Here is a 19,550-nt window from a genome sequence, read left to right as displayed (position 1 = left end):
ACAATTATTACCTCTAAACTTCCCATTATTTTTCTGTTCTTATTTTAATTGGGATGCCTCATCTGGATAAACTAGGAAACACCTTTCTTACCCTCTCCTCTTTCTTCATCCCTTTGCCCCTTCCCCTCACCTCCGTACCCTTACTATCTCCAAAGGAGGAAAGTTAAACAGAGGGCCAAAAAAAGTCAACAGATGCTGTTGTGAAAAAATAAAACAAAGGAAAAGGCAAGTTTACCATTTCTTAAAGCTCATTTGCATGAAAACACAAAACATTTCATTTTGTTGGTAAAGAATTATGTGCACAGATATGAGAACTTTCTCCACACCAAATGAATTAGCGAAAATGAAGCTGTAAACTTACTGGAACAGGGAAGCCCATTACTCTAGAAAAAGGCGAGGGGAAATGTCAATAAAAAGCATTGCTGCGTACCACCCCCAAAACAATTTTTGGCACTTCGCAGAAGCTATGCCCAGTAACAATGACACTGAATTGCAAAAAAAAAAAAAAAAAAATTAATTTTAAGAGTATATATGTATATATAACAAAACTAGTTGACAAGTACTTTTGGTAAAGAAACACTTTAATTTTTAATATTCTGCCCCTTTAGGGTTGCCAAAATGGTACCACTGTCACAGTGCTTATTAAGTTATACACACGTGGAAGGCAGGGCGTCACAAATGTCTTCTAAATTTTTCAAAATTACAGCTTGAAAACAAAAAGTAGGAGCGAACTCTGGACATCAAAGATTTAAAACATCATGTTATAGGGCACTGACCGTTAGCAGTCCCCAGGAATTCCAGGTTACCATAAAGGCATTCATCAGAAAGGGTGACCTTTGGACAGCGAGCCAGCAACCAGGGCTTCCGAAATATGGGGATTTCGACACAAGTCACTTTTCAGTGGATACATTTTCTGAATACGGTTCCACATTTTTTGCCGTTTGCAAATGGGTTTTCCCAATGGGAAAATGCTTTAAATGAACCGGTCCAGGTGACACCGGGACTTGGTTTCATTTTGTTGTTTAGGTTTCCTTCTCTTCCTCGTTAAGGTGGGCCCAGGAATAGCCCAAAGCGATCTGAACCCACCCCCAGATTAGCGACCTGACTGTGGGAAAGCCATTCCGCATCCCTGTGAGCCAAATCCTCGACTGAGGGCAGGTGAAGGTGGAAAAGAGAGAGAACCGCCCCCGGCGAGAGTGAAACAACCGACACGCGGCTCCTTGCGGCAGCTGAACCCCATCTTCCTCCCTCCACCCTCTCTTCCCCGCTTGCACCCGGCCGGCGGCTACCGAGGTTTTTGACCGCAATTCACGCGGAAAGGCAGCTTCTTGCAAATACAGATGGAGGTCCGGCCAGCACAGTCAGGGCGGGGGCAGAAGGCGAGCCGGGGAAAGTAGAAGGTGGCGAACGGGAGGGTGGGGTGTCGGGAGGGGATGAGACCAGGCAGGCGGCATTGTTATGCCCTGGGAAGGGGGCGGAAGGGGGAGGATGGGCCCGGCCGAAAAGCTCTAAATCAAAGTAGGGGCGAGGAGAGAGAAAGACGCGCAAAAACGCAGGCACAGGGGCGAGGAAAACGCCGAGCGGTTCTCAGCGGTGGGCTCCCCACGCTCTGGGCCTACCCGGGGCGCCCGCCGCCCCCCCCGACCCCTGACGGCGGAGGGGACCGCGCCGCGGCCCTCCCAGCTCGTCCCCTCCTTCGCTCCCGGGCCCACACAAAGAAACGGCCAGAGGAGCCGAGCGTCCGACTCCGCCGCTTCCTGGTTCAAGTGAGGAGAAAGCGAAGGCAGGCGCGGCCCAGGGACGGAGGAGGCACGCGCGCTCCCTCGCCCCCTCCCGGACCGCGGCCGGCTCCTCACCTGCTTCCCTGCGCCGCCGCTTCTTGTCGTCGGGCCGCGCGGAAGGGTGGGAGTCCTCCAACAACCAGACGCCGGACTCCGCGGCGATTCGGCTCCTTCTTTAAACGTCGCTCCAGTCTTGGTCGACGTCGACGCGGCTGCCGCCTCCCGCCGCCACCGCTGCCACAGCTGCCCCACGCTGCCGACAGAGGGCACCGCGCGGGGGCGAGGCGCCGAAGCGAAAGGCGCCCTCCTCTTCCGAGCGCAGTTCGGCTCTTTCCGGAGGGGCCCGAGGGCTAGGCGGCCCCGCTTCGGCGCCTCGCTCCGCCTTCGGCTCCTTCCGCGGGGGGCGGAGGAAGACTGGGAAGCTCTGGGAGCGCTCGGCCCCTTCCGGAGGGCGAAAGGGTGGGAAAAAGGAAAGGGAAAGATGGGGTGTTGTGGTCACAAACGGTTAGGATGCTAAGGAAGCCGGTCTTATCTGCGTTCCGTGTAAACCTCCAGGGCGTAAAAACTTGGAGAGACGAGACATGTTTCATTTCTTCTGCAAGTGTGAAACTGCTCTATTTAATAGCCTGCTTGTTAGATGATAAAGCACCTTGAAATATCGGAATAAATATAATCGAATAAAATAAAATGCGCCAACTCATTATGATTTATGATAATTCGAGCTCTCGATAACAACTACATAATAATAACTACTTTGAAGAAATAGATTCGGTTTTGGACAAGTACCGTCTTCTTAATTGAATACTAAATGGTGCAACCCTACGTTAATGCCTTCATTTCAGCTATTTTCCGACCACCTGTTTGAGCTGTACCAAATCTTATGTTAGGTTCTGTGAAATACAAAAAAATATGAATAAGCCAAGGTCAACCTTTTCAAACAGCTCAGTAGATAGGTACGACAAAAATAAGGTACAGAACAGAGAAGGGAATAGCAAACTAAATTTGAGCTGCATTTTGAAAGATTAATATTAATACTGGCATTGTTAATTTATTATTTTTATTTACATAGCATTTCCTCCTTAGAGAGCTTTACTGTCTGACACATAGTAGGTGTTCAATAATTTTTTAATGAATGAGTTGTAATTTTAACTCCTCTGGTAATACACGTCTAACACGATGATTGAAGCAACAAGATGGGTATTTGGAGAGTGAAATATTTTCCTTTAGGCTGGTTATTGATCATATTCGATGGAAGAACCGAAATAGCAGCATTTTCCCTCAACAGAGCCATTCACAACCTTCATTTTCTTTTCAAAAAATCTGTATAGGATAATATGGCTTCAAGTTTCCAAAAACTTGAATTGGCACTTATTTAACATTCAGCTGGAATCCCTGCACTTCCTTCCTACAAAAATCTAGCTGAAAATGTCCATCAGGACATTTTATTCCAGAATAAAGAGATCTAACTATATCTAATCTTCTTCAACATGAAATTAGACAAGGATATTATCACCTATCTGTCTCTATTCTACATTCTCCTCCAAAAAAGTAGAGCCACATAGTAAAACATCAAAGTAGTGTGATACAGCTGTATTTTCACATGGAGATATGGAATTCCTTAGGCATTTATCCAAGGATTTGGATTGTGGGAAAACAGTCTGTGGGAATTACTGCATCATTGGTTTTTCATTATGACTTAAAATTATGAAAGTTTCATTGTTTAATATAAAGATATTTCATGGGAAATAGGAGAGCGCTGTCGTGAAAGAAACGAAGACAGATGGTAGTATTTTCCTGACAACTGAGCACTTAGCAAAACTAGTTAGCAGATTAATGACTCTTTTTTTGAGTCAGCCCCCCCTAAAATTTAGCAGCAAAAAAAAATTAGGAAAAAAGACAATGTACATCTTGAAATTTTATGATCTATTTATAATTCAGTTGCTTAGTTGACATATCTTTGAAATAAAATGACAGTGACAGTAGCTGCCACTCTTGATATCAAATATTTGTTGGTTAACTTTCAGTAAATTGTAAGACAAAATACAATTTCTTTTGTACCATCATTAACAGCGCCAAGGCCACCAACAGAATTGCCTTGCCTTTGTCTCTTTCCTGAAAGGGCTTTAAAAGTGTGGAGCCCCAAACTGATGTATTATGGAAGCCTGTTAATTCACAGGGCAGGAAACCTTCTCTTCCATTCTGTCCATGTTGCTCACTCCCTAACCCAGGAAAAACTAATCTAAAATTAAAAAGTCACCTAAAAGCACCTACAGTCAATCAATCTACAACAAAGGAGGAGGCAAGAATGTACAGTGGAGAAAAGACAGTCTCTTCAATAAGTTGTGCTGGGAAAGCTGGACAGCCACATGCAAAACAAATAAGATTACAGCATTCCCTCACACCATGCACAAAAATAAACTCAAAACGGTTTAAAGACCAAAATGTAGGATATGACACCAGAAAATTCCTAGAAGAGAACATAGATGAAACATTCTTTGACATAAATCATAACAATATTTTCTTAGATCAGTCTCCCAAGGCAAAACAAATAAAACCGAAAATAAACAAATGGGACCTAATCACACTTAAAGCCTTTGCACAGCAAAGGAAACCATCAATAAAAGGAAAAGACAACCTACAGAATGGGATAAAATATTTGCAAACAATGCGACCGACAAGGGGTTAATATCCAAAGTATACAAACAATTCATACAACTCAATAGTGAAAAAGCAAACAACCCAATCAAAAAATGGACAGAAGACCTAAATAGGCTTTTTTTTTCAAAGAAGACATACAGATGGCCACAGGTACATGAAAAGATGTACAACATTGCTAATTATTAGAGAAATACAAATCAAAACTACAATGAAGTATCACGTCACACCTGTCAGAATGGCTATCATCAAAAAAAAAAAAGCCTACAAATAATAAATGCTGGAGAGGGAACCTTTGTCCGCTGTTGGTGGGAATGTAAATTGTGGAGCCACTATGGAAAACAGTATGGAGGTTCCTCAAAAAACTAAAAATAGAGCTACCATATGATCTGGCAATCCTACTCTTAAGTATATATCTGGAAAAGACAATAACTCTAATTTGAAAATATACATGCACCCCAATGTTCATAGCACCACTATTTATAAAAGCCTAAACATGGAAACAACCCAAATTACTCAGCCATATGTCATTTACACCAACATGGATCGACATAGAGAATATCATACTAAGTAAGTCAGACAGAGAAAGACAAATAGTATGTGATATCGCTTATATGTAGAATCTAAAAAACAATACAAATGAATCTATATACAGAAATAGACTCACAGATATAGAAAACAAACTTATGGTTACCAAAGAGAAGAGGGAGGGGGGCAGGGATAAATTAGGAGTATGGGATTAATAGATACAGATTACTATGTATAAAATAGATGGGGAGTTCCCGTTGCAGTGCAGGGGAAACGACTCCGACTAGTATCCATGAGGATGCGGGTTCAATCCCTAGCCTTGCTCAGTGGGTTAAGGATCCGGCGTTGCCATGAGCTGTGGTGTAGGTCGCAGATGTGGGTTGGATCCCGAGTTGCTGTGGCTGTGGTGTAGGCCAGCAGCTGCAGCTCCGATTTGACTCCTAGCCTGGGAACCTCCATATGCCTCAGGTATGGCCCTAAAAAAGGAAAAAAAATTAAAAAAATAAAACAGATGGGCAACAAGGATTTACCGTATATCACAGGGAACAATATTCAATATCTTGTAAGAACCTATAATGGAAAAAATCTGAAAAAAATATAACTGGATCATTTTGCTATAAACCTGAAACTAACACAGTATTGTAAATCAATTATACTTCAATTAAAAAAACCTAAAAAGGGAGTTCTCTGATGGCCTAGCAGGTTGAGGCTCCTACGTTCTCACCACTGTGGCTCTGGTTACTGCTGTGTGGTGTAGGTTCAATCCCTGGCCCAGGAATTCCCACATAGTGCCTGTGTGGCAAAAAAGAAAAAAAAAAATACAAAAAAACCCCCAAGAGAGAACCTAAAATAAATGTTGCAACTCTCATTGAAAAAGAACACTAAAAATAAAACTGCCATATGATCCAGCAATCCCACTCCTAGGTATATATCTGGAAAAAACAAAACTCTAATTTGAACAGATACATGTATCCCAATGTTCATAGCAGCACCATTCACAACAGCCAAGACATGGAAAAAACCCAAATGTCCATCAACAGATGATTCGCTTAAGAGGATCTTCCCCTCCTCTACATATATAAGAATATTAGCCATAAAAATAATGAAATATTGCTACTAGCAGCAACATGGATATTAGAGAATATTATGCTTTGTGAAATAACTCAAAGACAAATACTGTATGATATCACTTATATGTGGAACCTAAAAAATAATACAAATAAATCTATATACAGGAGTTCCCGACGTGGCGCAGTGGTTAACGAATCCGACTAGGAACCATGAGGTTGCGGGTTCGGTCCCTGCCCTTGCTCAGTGGGTTAACGATCCGGCGTTGCCGTGAGCTGTGGTGTAGGTTGCAGACGCGGCTCAGATCCCGCGTTGCTGTGGCTCTGGTGTAGGCCGGTGGCTACAGCTCCGATTGGACCCCTAGCCTGGGAATCTCCATATGCCGCGGGAGCGGCCGAAGAAATAGCAAAAAAAAAAAAAAAAAAATCTATATACAAAACAGAAACAGACTCAAAGACACAGAAAATAAACCTATGGTTACCAAAGGGGAGAGGAAGAAGGGGATGGAAAACTAGGAGTATGAGATTAATAGATATAAACTACTATACATAAAGTAGATAAGCAACAAGGACTTACTGTATAGCATGGGGAATTATATCCAATATCTTGTAATAACCTATAAAAGAATACAATCTCCAAAAAAAAAAAAAACCCTGAACCACTATGCTGTACATCTGAAACTAATGCAACATTGTAAATCAACTATACTTCAATTTTAAAAAGCTACCTATAGGGAGTTCCCTGATGGCTCAGCAGGTTAAATATCCAGCCTTGTCATTCCTGCAGCTTGGGACACTGCTCTGGCCCGGGTTTGATCCCTGGCCTGGGACTTCCACATGCTGCAGGCACAGTCAATAAACAAACAAACAAACAAGCAAACAAATAGCTACCTATAATTAAAGACGACCCAATGATCAGGAAAGGAATTTTTTGGTAGGAAAAGCAGAGCAGACCAAGAAATCCGAGTGGCCTTAATAGGTACCTTTGGGATAAATAGCCATCAGAAAGTTTCATTAATTTTCTGTTTCTCAACAAATTATTTCACCTTTTAATTTCTTTTTATCTGCAGGCTTAACACTACTTCAGACAGACTAGTAGATTTTAAATACAAGAAAATTTTATCAAATGGATTTAGAGATATCAATTGTTTCACATTCTAGAAAAGTTTTTGATTGGCTGATAATGGAATCAAGTTTCATAACTACATATCGGTGTCTGCTTGCCTTGTTTGAACTCGATTATGAATTCCATGAGGGCAGCAACTGTCCTCTCCTGTATTAAAAAGCCAAGGATAGGAGTTCCCACTGTGGCTCAGTGGGTTAAGGATCCCGAGTTGTCTCTGAGGAGGTTTTGATTCTCCGGCCTGGCGAAGTGGATTAGAGCCAGTGTTGCTGCAGCGTCCGCTTGGTCCAGGAACTTCCATGTGCTATGGGTGTGGCCAAAAAAGAAAACAAACAAATAAATAAATAAAATTCCAAGAATTTCAGAGTGCTTGATGTATACTAATTGATGACAATAAAAGATAAAAATGACATTCATTCAGTCCTAGAGCCCTTCCTCTGTGTTATGCTTAGCTATACAGATTTAGTAAGGTCACTATCTAAGAAGAAGCCACAGTAAGACATAGTGGAGAAAACAAAGACTTGGGCAAATGCGAATGGCTTGGGATTCTGGTACTCTCACTTAGCTGTGTGACCTTGAGCCTGATTCTTCATCTGTGAAACAGAGATAATGATACCTTTCCATAGAGTTGTTCTGGGGATTAAATGAGTTAACTACATGTAGTATCAAACTGCTTAGAGTTTCCAAAATATGACATGCTGTTTACTGCTTCCACGTCTGTGCCTGGAACTCTGAGCCTGGAGTAACCATTCCTTTTGTATCCACTGTGCCTCTCCTGTTGTTTGGCAGTGCTTGGTCTTCCAGAAAGACATGATTCAAACATTTAACTTATTTGTGAAGCCTGCCTTGATCCAATGGATGGTAGACAGATATGCTTACTCAATGTTGAGTGAATGAGTGTCTGGAACCCAGTACTAACTATATATCTACTTTTTCATCATTATCCCTTTTTTTTGCTTTATTTCAACAAGAATCTCTAAGTAACTTGTTTGATACTCCTGATTCTCTCCTTTTCTTCTTGAAACCTTCCAAAGTCAATGGGATAGGGATATACAATGCTCCTACTGGGAAAGAGGGAGTGTATATTGCTAACAGTAAAATATAATCTACCCCCCCCCCAGAGCAACAGGTAGCTTATTTCAAATATAAAACAAGTGAGAGAACATACTAGCCATGAGTCCTTTGTGGAATCAAATAGGAAATGAGTTAAAACAAAAACTTAAGAGTGGACATTTTGCAGTGAGCCAATCTATTTAAATGGAGGACTAAGACCAAAAATAAGGTTGGTTATGTAACAGCATGAAACTAATATAAACTCTGATACAATAAAAATCCATCCATTCATTTGTTCATTAAATATCAGTTAGTATTTATTTTGTGCCAGGCAATGCTCTACACACTGTGGATCCAATCATCAAGATGAAGTCCTATCCTTCATGAAACTTAGATTCTAATAGGAAACCCATACAATAAACATATTATCTAAATATATAATATAATATCAGATAGTAATGAATGCTATGAGGAAAAATAAACAGTCTAAAGGGATAGAGAATGATGAGGGTGCTATTGTAAACAGTGTAGCCAGGAAAAATCTCTCTGAAAAGATGATATATGAGCAAAGAGGGGAATGAACTAAGGGAAAGAGCCATGCAAATATCTAGGGAAGGGCATTCTAGGCATTGGAACATGTCAAAGGTCTGGTAGCCTCGACCAAAGGCTACCAGAAATATACTCATGGTTGAGAAGTTGGGTTTATTATTCTTTACAGGGAGGGAGAACGAACACCATTGGGAACTGTGGGGGTGCTTCAGTAAGAGAATGTTAGAAAGAACCTACTACAGTATTTGGACGATTTGGGGGAGTGTCTAAGGAAGTGGGAATCTGCTCCAATTCATACGTGGTCGGTCAGAAAGCAGAGGCAATTATATACTTGGGCATCTCAATAATCTTATCTATACGAAGGCCAGACTAGAACAGAATAAAGCTGTAATTGGTAAAGTAGCAGTCACCCATTTTGGCCAAGAGAGAGGGTATTTGGTGTTTTCTGGATGGCATAGTGATTTTTTTTTTTTTTTGGTCTGTGCTTACACAAAATTATGAAGTGATCCTGTTTTGTCTCACTTGGTCAGTCACCTAGTGAGCTTATGTCCAACAGAAGTACACAGCCTGAGTGCTGGCTGGCTTCCAGATATCTGGGGCTGCTTCCCAATCCATCTTTTCAAACAGCAAGTGAAAAGCCTTAGGATATAAGGTATACATTTTAGAGGTGGTGGGAGAGACAGGAGGAGGTATAATAGTGGCTATCTCCTCATCTTTAATAGAAAATACTTATTTAATAGTGCGTTTTTATTGTATGGGACACATTTATACTAAAACATTATTGTTTATCTGAAATTCAAATGTAAGCGAGTCCATGTATTTTTTTTCGTTTTGCTGAATCTGATAACACTAAAATAAACACACTGTCAGCTGCATAGGAAACATTTTGAATAATTTGATTTTCTCATGCCATTTAGATTTTTATCTTAAATCAGGATAGATTCAGGAAAAAATGTAATTCTATTTGAGCCATTCTTATATATTCTATATGTACATATATACGCACATCTGTGCATATATTATGTATATGTACATACATACACAAACACACACACGGATGAGGCACAGTAAGCATCCAATAGTATTGAATATGTAACAGACACACGCACAGAAAGCACCTGAAACACAAGCAGAATTGACTGTGTTGGTGAAACGGCCACTCTGAAATGTATCCTGTAGTCTGTCATCCTTCCTTTCAGTCATTTCAAGTACGAGGTTGAGAAAGACATGGTCTCTGATCCAATTTAGACCGGGCGAGCCTCCCGCGGAACCGGAAGGATGCGCGGAACCGATTGCAGCGGCGGCTTATTTACTTGGATGCACGCACGGCTTTTCACGCCGGCTGGAGGCCACGTAGGACTGGGGAAGGATTTTAACGACGTACCAGGAACGATTTCCACAGTTTTCGCAGTTTTGCGCAGTGGCGGGTTCTGGGAACGAAAGGTCCGAGATCTTCCTGGGCTAGTGATACTGTTCCCTCTCTTCCCGCAGCAATGACTCAGGTGTCTGGCTCGCGCAGCCCACAGTGGGAAGCATCGCAGTTGGTCCAAGAGCCCCGAGCCCGCGGGGCCGCCGTTCTCGCTCTCATTCTTGCTCTCGGCCCGGGGACTGGGGTGGCCTGAGCCGAGGCTCCCGAAACCAGTCCTGCGGCTCCTGCGGTTCGCGAGGGCACCCTCTCCACTTCTGCCTCCTCGTCTGCCAAGCGCGTCTGTTGCTCTCGCCGCTGCTGCTGCTGCGGGAGCAACAAGCCGGGACTCAGCCTCCTGAATGAGGACCAGGAGGAGGTGAGTGATGCGGCCGCACCTTCGCTCAAAGGAGTTCACATGCCTTCCGAGTCCGCCTCATCTCTCAACCCGCTTTTTCCTGTTCGCATTTCACTCCTTTCTACCTTCCTTGTGCCCATTCTATCTTTTGCTTCTGCCTATCCACGACAGCTCCTTATTCGCCGTTTCTCTCCCTTAATTTCACTCATCCTTGGGCCCCTTCCACCTCTGATCTGGCAGCGGACATTGCTCAGGGAACCAAACCTATGTATGGCATTTATTTACTCAGGGTTATTTGTGAGCAAGTTTTTATTCTCCACTAGACTGGGTTGTGGAAAGGAGGAGCCTGATTTTATTCATTACAGAAATCGCAGTGCTTAGCACTTAGTAAGCGTTCGATCATTGTGTGAATGGATGAAGAGATCGGTTTGAGATAACAGGATGTGTAAATGGAAATTCTTTGTAGAGAGTTGGGAACCATTGAGATTAAGGGTTTTAGACTGGGGAGGAGAAAACCTTCCCCCAAGACCTGATGGGATGAATGTAGGAACAGTGATGTGGGCACCTGCAACTGCCCATGAGGCTGCTTTGAGAAAGGTCTTGTGAAGTGGTTTCAATCTTGACATTGAAGAATGAGGGAGAGTGAGATCAGTTGTGCTCTAATGAAAGTGAGAACTGGGATGGAAAAATAGTTTAAGGAAAGGTTTTAATTACTGCTGTATAAGTATTCATACCTCCTAGGTGCTTTGACTGTTAAAAAAAATGAGAAATTTACAAACATTACAGGCATCTAGGGGCAGGTTGAAATTACAACTTTTGGGAGATGTCTTGATGATTGTTTTTCTTCCAGCAGTGGGACATAAAGCACAGTGAGAAGGAGAATAGTGGCTGGATTCAGACAGCCTGAGTTTGAAGCCCTGCTTTGCCACTTAATACCTATATGACCTTGGGTGTCAAGAATTTACCTGAGCTACTCACGGTATTGCTGCCTCAGCGTCCATTTTATTTGCAGGACTTTCGGGGACCCTAAACTGATGTAAGCACATGCCCCAGATAGAGTCACAAGCAAATCTAAGTTCCTGATATGACTTCCCCAGCAGCCCTTTGATCTACAGTCTCCCTGGCTTCCAGTGCCTGTGTGCAATATTGCCCCCTTAGAGAAGACCCAGTGGGGCTTATCCAAATCCCTACTCTTTTGGTTTAAATTGACCAGTCTGACCCTAGCCTGGGAACCCCAAAGTACTCCATTCAGAGACCCTAATAAAGGCATGTCCCAAGTCCTGACACTCTCTGCCTGCACCCTACCTTGCCTTCCCCCTGTGGTCCCTTAAGGTGTCCTGGGTACTTTCTCCAGGACCTGTGAGTAATAAACTACTCTATTTCAATTTCTCTTATGGACTGTTGTTGAACATTGGCTCACCATCTGGCATGCTATCCTCCGCTTAGCAGATGTTAATTTAAGAAAGTCAAGACATTGGGCAAATTACTTAACCTCTCCAAGCTGCATTTCTTTTTCTTTTCTTTTCTTTCACTTTTTAGGGCTGCACCCTAGGCATATGGAAGTTCCCAGGCTAGGGATCAAATTGGATCTGCAACTGCTGGCTACACCACAGCCACACCAGATCCGAGCCGCATCGTTTCTTCACCTGTAAAAAGGGGGATAAAAATAGTGATCACATTTTTAGGAAATGTTTCCCCCTGAATAAAGAAGTAAAAAATAACTTACCCATGAAACCAAATACATTTATTTTGTAAGGATTTAAAAACAAAAAACAAAATAGAGGAGTTCCCTGGTAGCCTAGTAGTTAAGAATTTGGCATTCTTGCTGTTATGGCTCATGTTGATCCCAAGCCTGGAAACTTCCATATACCTTAGACAGCAGCCAAAACAAAACAGAGACATAAGCAGCTAAACTGTGGGGACTTTAGCTTCTGGTTTTTTTTTTTTCCAGTTTATGGGTAATAGCAAATATTAAACAGAAGAAATGACAAACATAATAAAACAGAAATTTTTAAAATGTTCTCCAAAGAGCAGATATACAGTGTACTCCTTTTCCAAAAAGGAAGTAAAGGGAAAACAGAAAACCCTTTATCTCATTGAATACAGCTTTTGTCACATAGAACTTTGCAGAGCTCCCCTTATTTTCTACTTCTTCTGGTGCTTCATATTTTAGAAGTGTCTTTACTAATTCCTGGGTTTCTGAAAACTAAAATTTTAACCAAGTTGGAACAGACTTCTTTTTCCTTTCATAAATATGCATAAACAAATGAAGTAACTCCCAAATGTGAGACTGTTTCTGGGACATATTGCAGAAGATGAAATGAGCAGTTAGGGGCTATGTCATGCATGTGGCAGAAGGGATGCACTTGACAGCCTACCCAGGCTGTCTGTAGTCTGCACCATTTGATAGTTCTATCAGAACATCAGATCCTAAGTGTTGAGTTTACATTTACACCATTTTATTAAAGTTTAAAACATAAAGGGAGAATAGATAACTGGACTTGTTGAATTTGAATATGTATAAATTTGAATATGTTTAAGTCCAGAATGTGTGTGTGTGTATATATATGTAAACAAAATTCAGCTACTGAGTTATAATTTACATGCCCGTATCTTCTGGAAAATTGAGTGAGAGGGGATTAGAAAATTGGGAGCTCCTTAAAGTATGAGAACTTTCTCCAAAGAATCTTGTTATAGGCTGAACTGTGTGCCCCCAGATTTCCTATGTTGAAGCCCTAACCCTCAGAGTTACTGTATTAGGCAACAGGACCTTTAAGGAGGTAATTATGGTTAAATAAATTCTTAAGGATGAGGCCCTAATTCAGTTCTCCCTCTTTGCCCCCCTCCCCTGAGGACATAGGAGAGGCCCCATGAGGCAGTCTACAAGCCAGGAAGAGAGATCTCACCAGAAACCAACCCTGATGGCACCCTGATCTTGGATTTCAAACCTCCAGAATGGTGAGAAAATACATTTCTGTTGTTTAAGCCATCCAGTCTCTGGCATTTTTTTTTTTATGGCAGCCCTAGCTAATATAATCCTGAATCACAGTCTTTTAAAAAAAATGCACTTAAAAATATAACATTTGTTAAATCCAGCATCTATTTAATTTTTTCCTTACTAAGTGAGGAACTTTAAGTACATCTCAAGTATTTCTTCTTTCTTGTGATTTTCCCTTTTATATCCCTTAAGTTTTAAAAATATGGAATATAGATAGATGTTCCCTGGTGGCCTAGTAGTTAAGGATTAGGTGTTATCACTGCTGTGGCATGGGTTCAACCCCTGGCCTGGGAACTTCCTAATGCTTCAATCATGCCCCCGCCCAAAAAAGAAACAACCGTGGAACATCCCTAAGAAAACATGTTGCTAGTGGATTTTAGCATGCTAACTGTTCTCTTTAAATTATAATTATGGGGAGTGGTCAGTTTCCTATTCATAGAAGGGTTGACTATTAAAACAAATACTGCATTTATATTGTTTTGAATTTTTTTTTTTTTTTTTGCCTGCTGGAGACTGGCACTTGCCATTTACCTCTGTAAGGATTAAACCATAAGCCGCTGCAGCTGCTGACCCTCAACACCCCTGAAAGAGCTCAGGGTGGAAATTAGGAGTGAGACACTCTGTGCTCTGAGAAAACTGGCAGAACAGGTCTACAGATAGATATTTTTAGGAGATTTTATGAGCCCAATTCTTGCATCTCCTCATATCTAGAAAAGCACTAAAACCCTTCATGGTAACATCTGCTCCTCATGACCAGCATTAGCCTTCGTGACACTAGCAGCAATCTTCTGTAAAATGTGTGCTTGATTGCACGTGCCCCCCCTTCACCAAAGTCACATATATACTGACCTTCCCCCTGCCTCTGGGAGCGGTTTCTCAGAGCTCTCTGAAATGCTGCTTCCTGGGCTATAGTCCTAGTTTTGCCCCAAATAAAACTTAACTCACATAGAATAGAATTACGAAGTGTTCCCTCAGCCTTCTTCCTTTTTTTTTTTTTTTTTTTTTTTTTTTTTTTTTTTTTGCTTTTTAGGGCTGTACCTGCAGCATATGGAAGTTCCCAGGCTACGGGTTGAATCCAAGCTGCAGGTGCCAGCCTACACCACAGCATCACAGGATCTGAGCCGAGTCTGTGACCTACACTGCAGCTCACAGCAACGCCAGATCCTTAACCCACTGAGTGAGGCCAGGGATCGAACCTGCATCCTCATGGATACTAGTTGGGTTCCTTATCACTGAGCCACAACAGGAACTTTCCTCCCTCAGCCTTCTTAGCTCCAGTTTCTTTCATCTTTCCTTATGGTTCCTGTTTTCTTACTTTTGCCCTGTGGTTTCTTCTGAAAATACAAATCCTCCATGCTGGCTGAAGTGTGAATAGCACTTTATAAACTTGAAAACAGGAGTTCCCTTTGTGGCTCAGTGGTTAACGAATCTGACTGGGAACCATGAGGTTGCGGGTTCAATCCCTGGCCTTGCTGAGTGGGTTGAGGATCCGGCATTGCCATGAGCTGTGGTGTAGGTCGCAGATGCGGCTCAGATCCCACGTTGCTGTGGCTCTGGCCTAGGCCGGTGGCTACAGCTCCAATTAGACCCCTAGCCTGGGAACCTCCATATGCCGCGGGAGCGGCCCTAGAAAAGGCAAAAAGACAAAAAAACCAAAAAACTTGAAAACATTATGCAAATGACTTTTATATTATTTTGAAATTGGTTGACCCTTAAACTGTACTGTTACAAAAGCAGTTCAGTGCTGGCTTTTAATAGTTCTTGAGCAAATCAATTTGTTACTGAAAAAATTTAGGTCTAATTAAAAAAACCAAAAAGCCAAAAAAAAATTTAGGTCTATAATATACTCTGTAGTCCATATATTTTTTCCTTTGTCTTTTTAGGGCCTCACCCCTGGCACATGGGGGTTCCCAGGCTAGGGGTCTAATGGGAGCTATAGCCACCAGCCTACACCACAGCCACACCAGATCTGAGCCGAAACTTCGACCTACACCACAGCTCACGGCAACACCAGATTCTTAACCCACTGAGCAAGGCCAGGGATCAAACCTGAGTCTTTATGGATACTAGTCAGATTTGTTTCCCCTGAGCCACGATGGAAACTCCTGTAGTCCATATTTTAACACTTTTCAGACTCTTACTACTGTTTTCTTAATATTCAGTCTGATGAACATATACCATAGAGGATGAAGAGCCAAAGAAAAGCACCACTTCAGCTGCTACTAGCAGTCTGTGGCATAAACGTTTGAATGAATGAATTTCTTTGTCACAACAAATAGAACATCAAAAGCATACTTATCTGCTCAAAGGCATTAAGGTTTTAGAGGTAAACTTTTTTTCAATTTTAATGCATTTTAATTTTCAGATGAATGTATTTAAAAAAGCCCAGCAGGGAGTTCCCGTCGTGGCGCAGTGGTTAACGAATCCGACTAGGAACCATGAGGTTGCGGGTTCGGTCCCTGCCCTTGCTCAGTGGGTTAACGATCCGGCGTTGCCGTGAGCTGTGGTGTAGGTTGCAGACACGGCTCGGATCCAGCGTTGCTGTGGCTCTGGCGTAGGCCAGTGGCTACAGCTCTGATTCGACCCCTAGCCTGGGAACCTCCATATGCCGCGGGAGCGGCCCAAAGAAATAGCAAAAAGACAAAAAAAAAAAAAAAAAAAAAAAAAAAAAAAAAAAAGCCCAGCAAAAGCAAAATAAGAGATGACCAGGTTTTTTTAATTTTTATTATGGAAAAGGTCAAATATGTATACAAGTATAGAGAATAATGTATACATCACCCATCTTGAACAATTAACTTGTGTGACGTTGTTGCTACCACCCCAACTATTTGAAGCAAATCCCAGATACCATTTTATTTGTAAATAATTTAGCATGTTTCTCTAAAAGGGAGATTTCTTTCTTTGTTAAACATAACCGCACTACCATCACAATGCCTAAAAAGTTAACAGTTATTCCTTATTTCTTATCACATTTCATTTTTGTTTTGGGTTTTCTAGCCTGAAGTTTCACATGAGGAAGACAGCATGAAGAAAGTCAACGTCTGACTGTGTCTTTTCAATGATCCATTAATCTGAACCATGAGGTTGCAGGTTCGATCCCTGGCCTTGCTCAGTGGGTTAAGAATCTGGCGTTACTGTGAGCTGTGGCATAGGTCACAGACACGGCTCGGATCTGGCGTGGCTGTGGCTGTGGCTGTGGCTGTGGCCGGCAGCCACAGCTCCGATTCAACCCCTAGCCTGGGAACCTTCATGTGCCACAGGTGCAGCCCTAAAAATTTTAGACCAAAAAAAAAAAAAAAAAAAAGAAAGAAAGAAAGAAAAGGGAGAGCAGTGAACAGAATTTACAGCATCTAGAATAAAACTAGGTGAATGTTTGGATGCCATGTTCCTATAAAGTCCAATGAAGAGTAGATTCTTAGGAAGATTCCTTTAGTGTCTAGGATTGTGTCTGAGCTCCTCATCATGAATGGAGCACCGCCCCATCTTGCAACACACTGTTCTCTCACTAGAGACCCTCCCGACCCCATCTTGCATGTGTATATATCTGAGAAATGCAGAGCCTAGTAATAGTGACTCAGGGATGTCACCTCATGAAAAGAGATCTCCTTGACATTCCTTAGCAGTTCTTTCTTTCTTTCTTTTCTTTTTAGGGCCACGCCCACAGCATATGGAAGTTCCCAGAGTAGGGGTTGAATCGGAGCCATGGCCATAGCAACGCCAGAGCTGAGCCTCATCTTAGACCTAGACCACAGCTCACAGCAACACCAACCCCTTAACACCCTGAGCGGGGCCAGAGATCGAACCTGTGTGTTCATGGGTATTAGCTGGGTTCATAACCACTGAATCACAACAGTAACTCCCTCCTTAGCAGTTCTTAATCCATACAGTACTAACCCCATTTGTTGCACAAAAACAAGTATACAGAGAATTCACAGCTTTACTGAAAACACAAAAATGTGCCCTATAAAAACACAATGCACTGTTTTCATTTACCTGATTCCTTCACGGCACATTTGGTGAACTGCTCTTGTTGATGTGCTATGAAAAATTTGAATCTGGCAGAAAAACACTTTGGAAAACCTATCATAGGAAACATGTCTTACAAGATAGGGACTACAAAATGCTGATGACAGGGGCCCATGCCAGTCCAAACAAAGCCAAGCCAAAGGAAGGCACAGGTGGAGGAGGCAAGGGCAGACAATGCGAGGATGGCATGGGCTGCCTGAGTGTTTGGGGCTGCAGTGGCAACAAAGGAACCCAACTCCAGTTGGACTCCAAAAGAAAATACAGCTATAATGGGTCCATTCAAGAGTATGACACAGGATGACCCATGGGAACGGGGGACATCCTTCTGAGAGTGAAAGCCCTCTGAAACCTCCAACAGTTGGCCTTCGAATTCTTAAACCAAACCGTCAGAGGGGAAGAAGTGATTGGTTTAGTATACTGAGTAAGTCATGTCTTAATAGAAAAATACAACATGTGAATCTATATGCTACTGATGAAATGGAAGAAACTATTTCATTATTGTCTAAATATCTTAGGAAACTTACTACTGCACCCCCCCCTTTGGCCCACCCTAGTGAGCGTGGACTGTACGTGCCAAACTCTGGCCTAGGCTTATTGCTTGGCTCCTATCTTCCCCCTTTTAGTATTCTTTAATCATTTTCCATGTCCTAGATGCAGGCTAGCTAGTGAACTGCACAGTGTCCTTGCTGTTAATGCTTTGACTGGTAACAGGATAAAGAAATGTTAGTGTCCTGACAGCACTCTAGCTGCTCTGCCCTCCTCACTAGAGCCAGTGTCACCCTGGTGATGGGGGAAACTGAGCAGGGTAAAAATTCAACCCCTTTCAAAGTCATATCGAGAGAAACAGCCTGCTGTTTAAAAAGCCCATCTTCAGTCTGAAGTAATAACAGGAAGGAACATGATGGATTTTTAGAAAGAAGGTTTCCTTCAAGTATGACTAAGGGGTCATTCATCCTCTGAAACCTCTTGAGAGTTAAAAAAGTGGTCTGGGAGCTCCCATCGTGGCTCAGTGGTAACGAACCCAACTAATATCCATGAGGACACAGGTTGGATCCCTGGCCTTGCTCCATGGGTTAAGGATCTGCTGTGCTGTGGCTGTGTCATAGGCTGGCAGCTGCAGCTCTGATTCAACCCCTAGCCTGGAAACTTCATATGTTCTGGGTGTGGCCCTAAAAAGAAAAAAATAAATAAAAATACTTTATTGCTTATAGCACAGGGAAGTCTACTCAATATTCTGTGATAACCTATATGGGAATGGATGTATGAATATGTATAACTGAATCACTTTGCTGTACAGAAGAAATTAACATTGTAAATCAATTATACTTAATAGAATTTTTTACAAATAAAGACACTTTACTGCTAAAAAATGCTAACCATTATCTGAGCCTTCAGCAAGTTGTAATGTTTTTACAGTAGTAACAAAGATCACGGACCACAGATCACCATAACAAATATAATAATAACGGAAAAGTTTGAAATATTGCTGGAATTGCCAAAATGTGACACAGAGATATGAAGTGAGCAAACACTGTTGGAAAAATGGTGCTGATAGACTTGCTGGATGAAAGATGGCCACAAATATTCAATTTGTAAAAAAAAAAATGCAGTATCTATGAAGTACAGTAAAATGAGCTATGTCTGTGTATACATGGAATATTCAGCCACAAAAAAGAGGGAAACCTTGCATTTGCTAAAACATGGGTGGACCTTGGGGACATTATGCTAAGTCAAATTAGAAAGATACTGTGTGATCTCACTTTACGTGGAGGAATCTAAAAACAAACAACAAACCCTCTCCCCGCTAATTAAAAACAAGCTCATAGAACAGATTAATCAGTGGGAGAAATGGGTGGGAGTCAAAGGTACAAACTTAAGTCATGGGGGATCTAATATACAGCATGGTGACTATAGTTAATACCGTTTGCCTATTTGAAAGTTGCTAAGAGAGTAGATCTTAAAGTTCTCCTAAGAAGAAAAGTTTTTTAGCTCTGTGATGACAGATGT

The 19,550-nt window shown here is 42.0% G+C and overlaps 1 protein-coding gene and 1 long non-coding RNA gene across 4 annotated transcripts in view; one reads left to right on the top strand and one right to left on the bottom strand.

The window, feature by feature from the left end:
* ZBTB33 (zinc finger and BTB domain containing 33) overlaps window positions 1–19,550 on the bottom strand; it is a 43,550-nt gene that overhangs the window by 6,388 nt on the left and 17,612 nt on the right. Inside the window, exons 5-6 of one of the 3 annotated variants that reach the window (XR_002340705.1) lie at window positions 9,875–10,519; window positions 1,857–2,222 (exon numbers count right to left, since the gene is read on the bottom strand). Coding sequence is in view for 1 of the 3 variants with exons in the window: in XM_021080215.1 (XP_020935874.1) it covers window positions 10,001–10,519 (519 nt within the window). In the remaining 2 variants the exon portion in view is untranslated. Of the gene's footprint in view, window positions 1–1,856; window positions 2,223–9,217; window positions 10,520–19,550 lie in introns of those variants that run through there. The other 2 variants (XM_003135334.5, XM_021080215.1) reach the window with 2 other exon arrangements.
* Window positions 10,513–17,168, top strand: LOC106507023. The gene is made up of 2 exons (XR_002340706.1): window positions 10,513–13,477; window positions 16,515–17,168. It is a non-coding gene; the product is annotated as an uncharacterized LOC106507023 (long non-coding RNA).

Source organism: Sus scrofa, chromosome X, assembly GCF_000003025.6.
Source record: "Sus scrofa isolate TJ Tabasco breed Duroc chromosome X, Sscrofa11.1, whole genome shotgun sequence".
Classification (NCBI taxonomy): Eukaryota; Metazoa; Chordata; class Mammalia; order Artiodactyla; family Suidae; genus Sus; species Sus scrofa.
The sequence above is the reverse complement of the archived record's forward strand: the minus strand, read 5'-3'. Positions and strand labels throughout refer to the sequence as shown.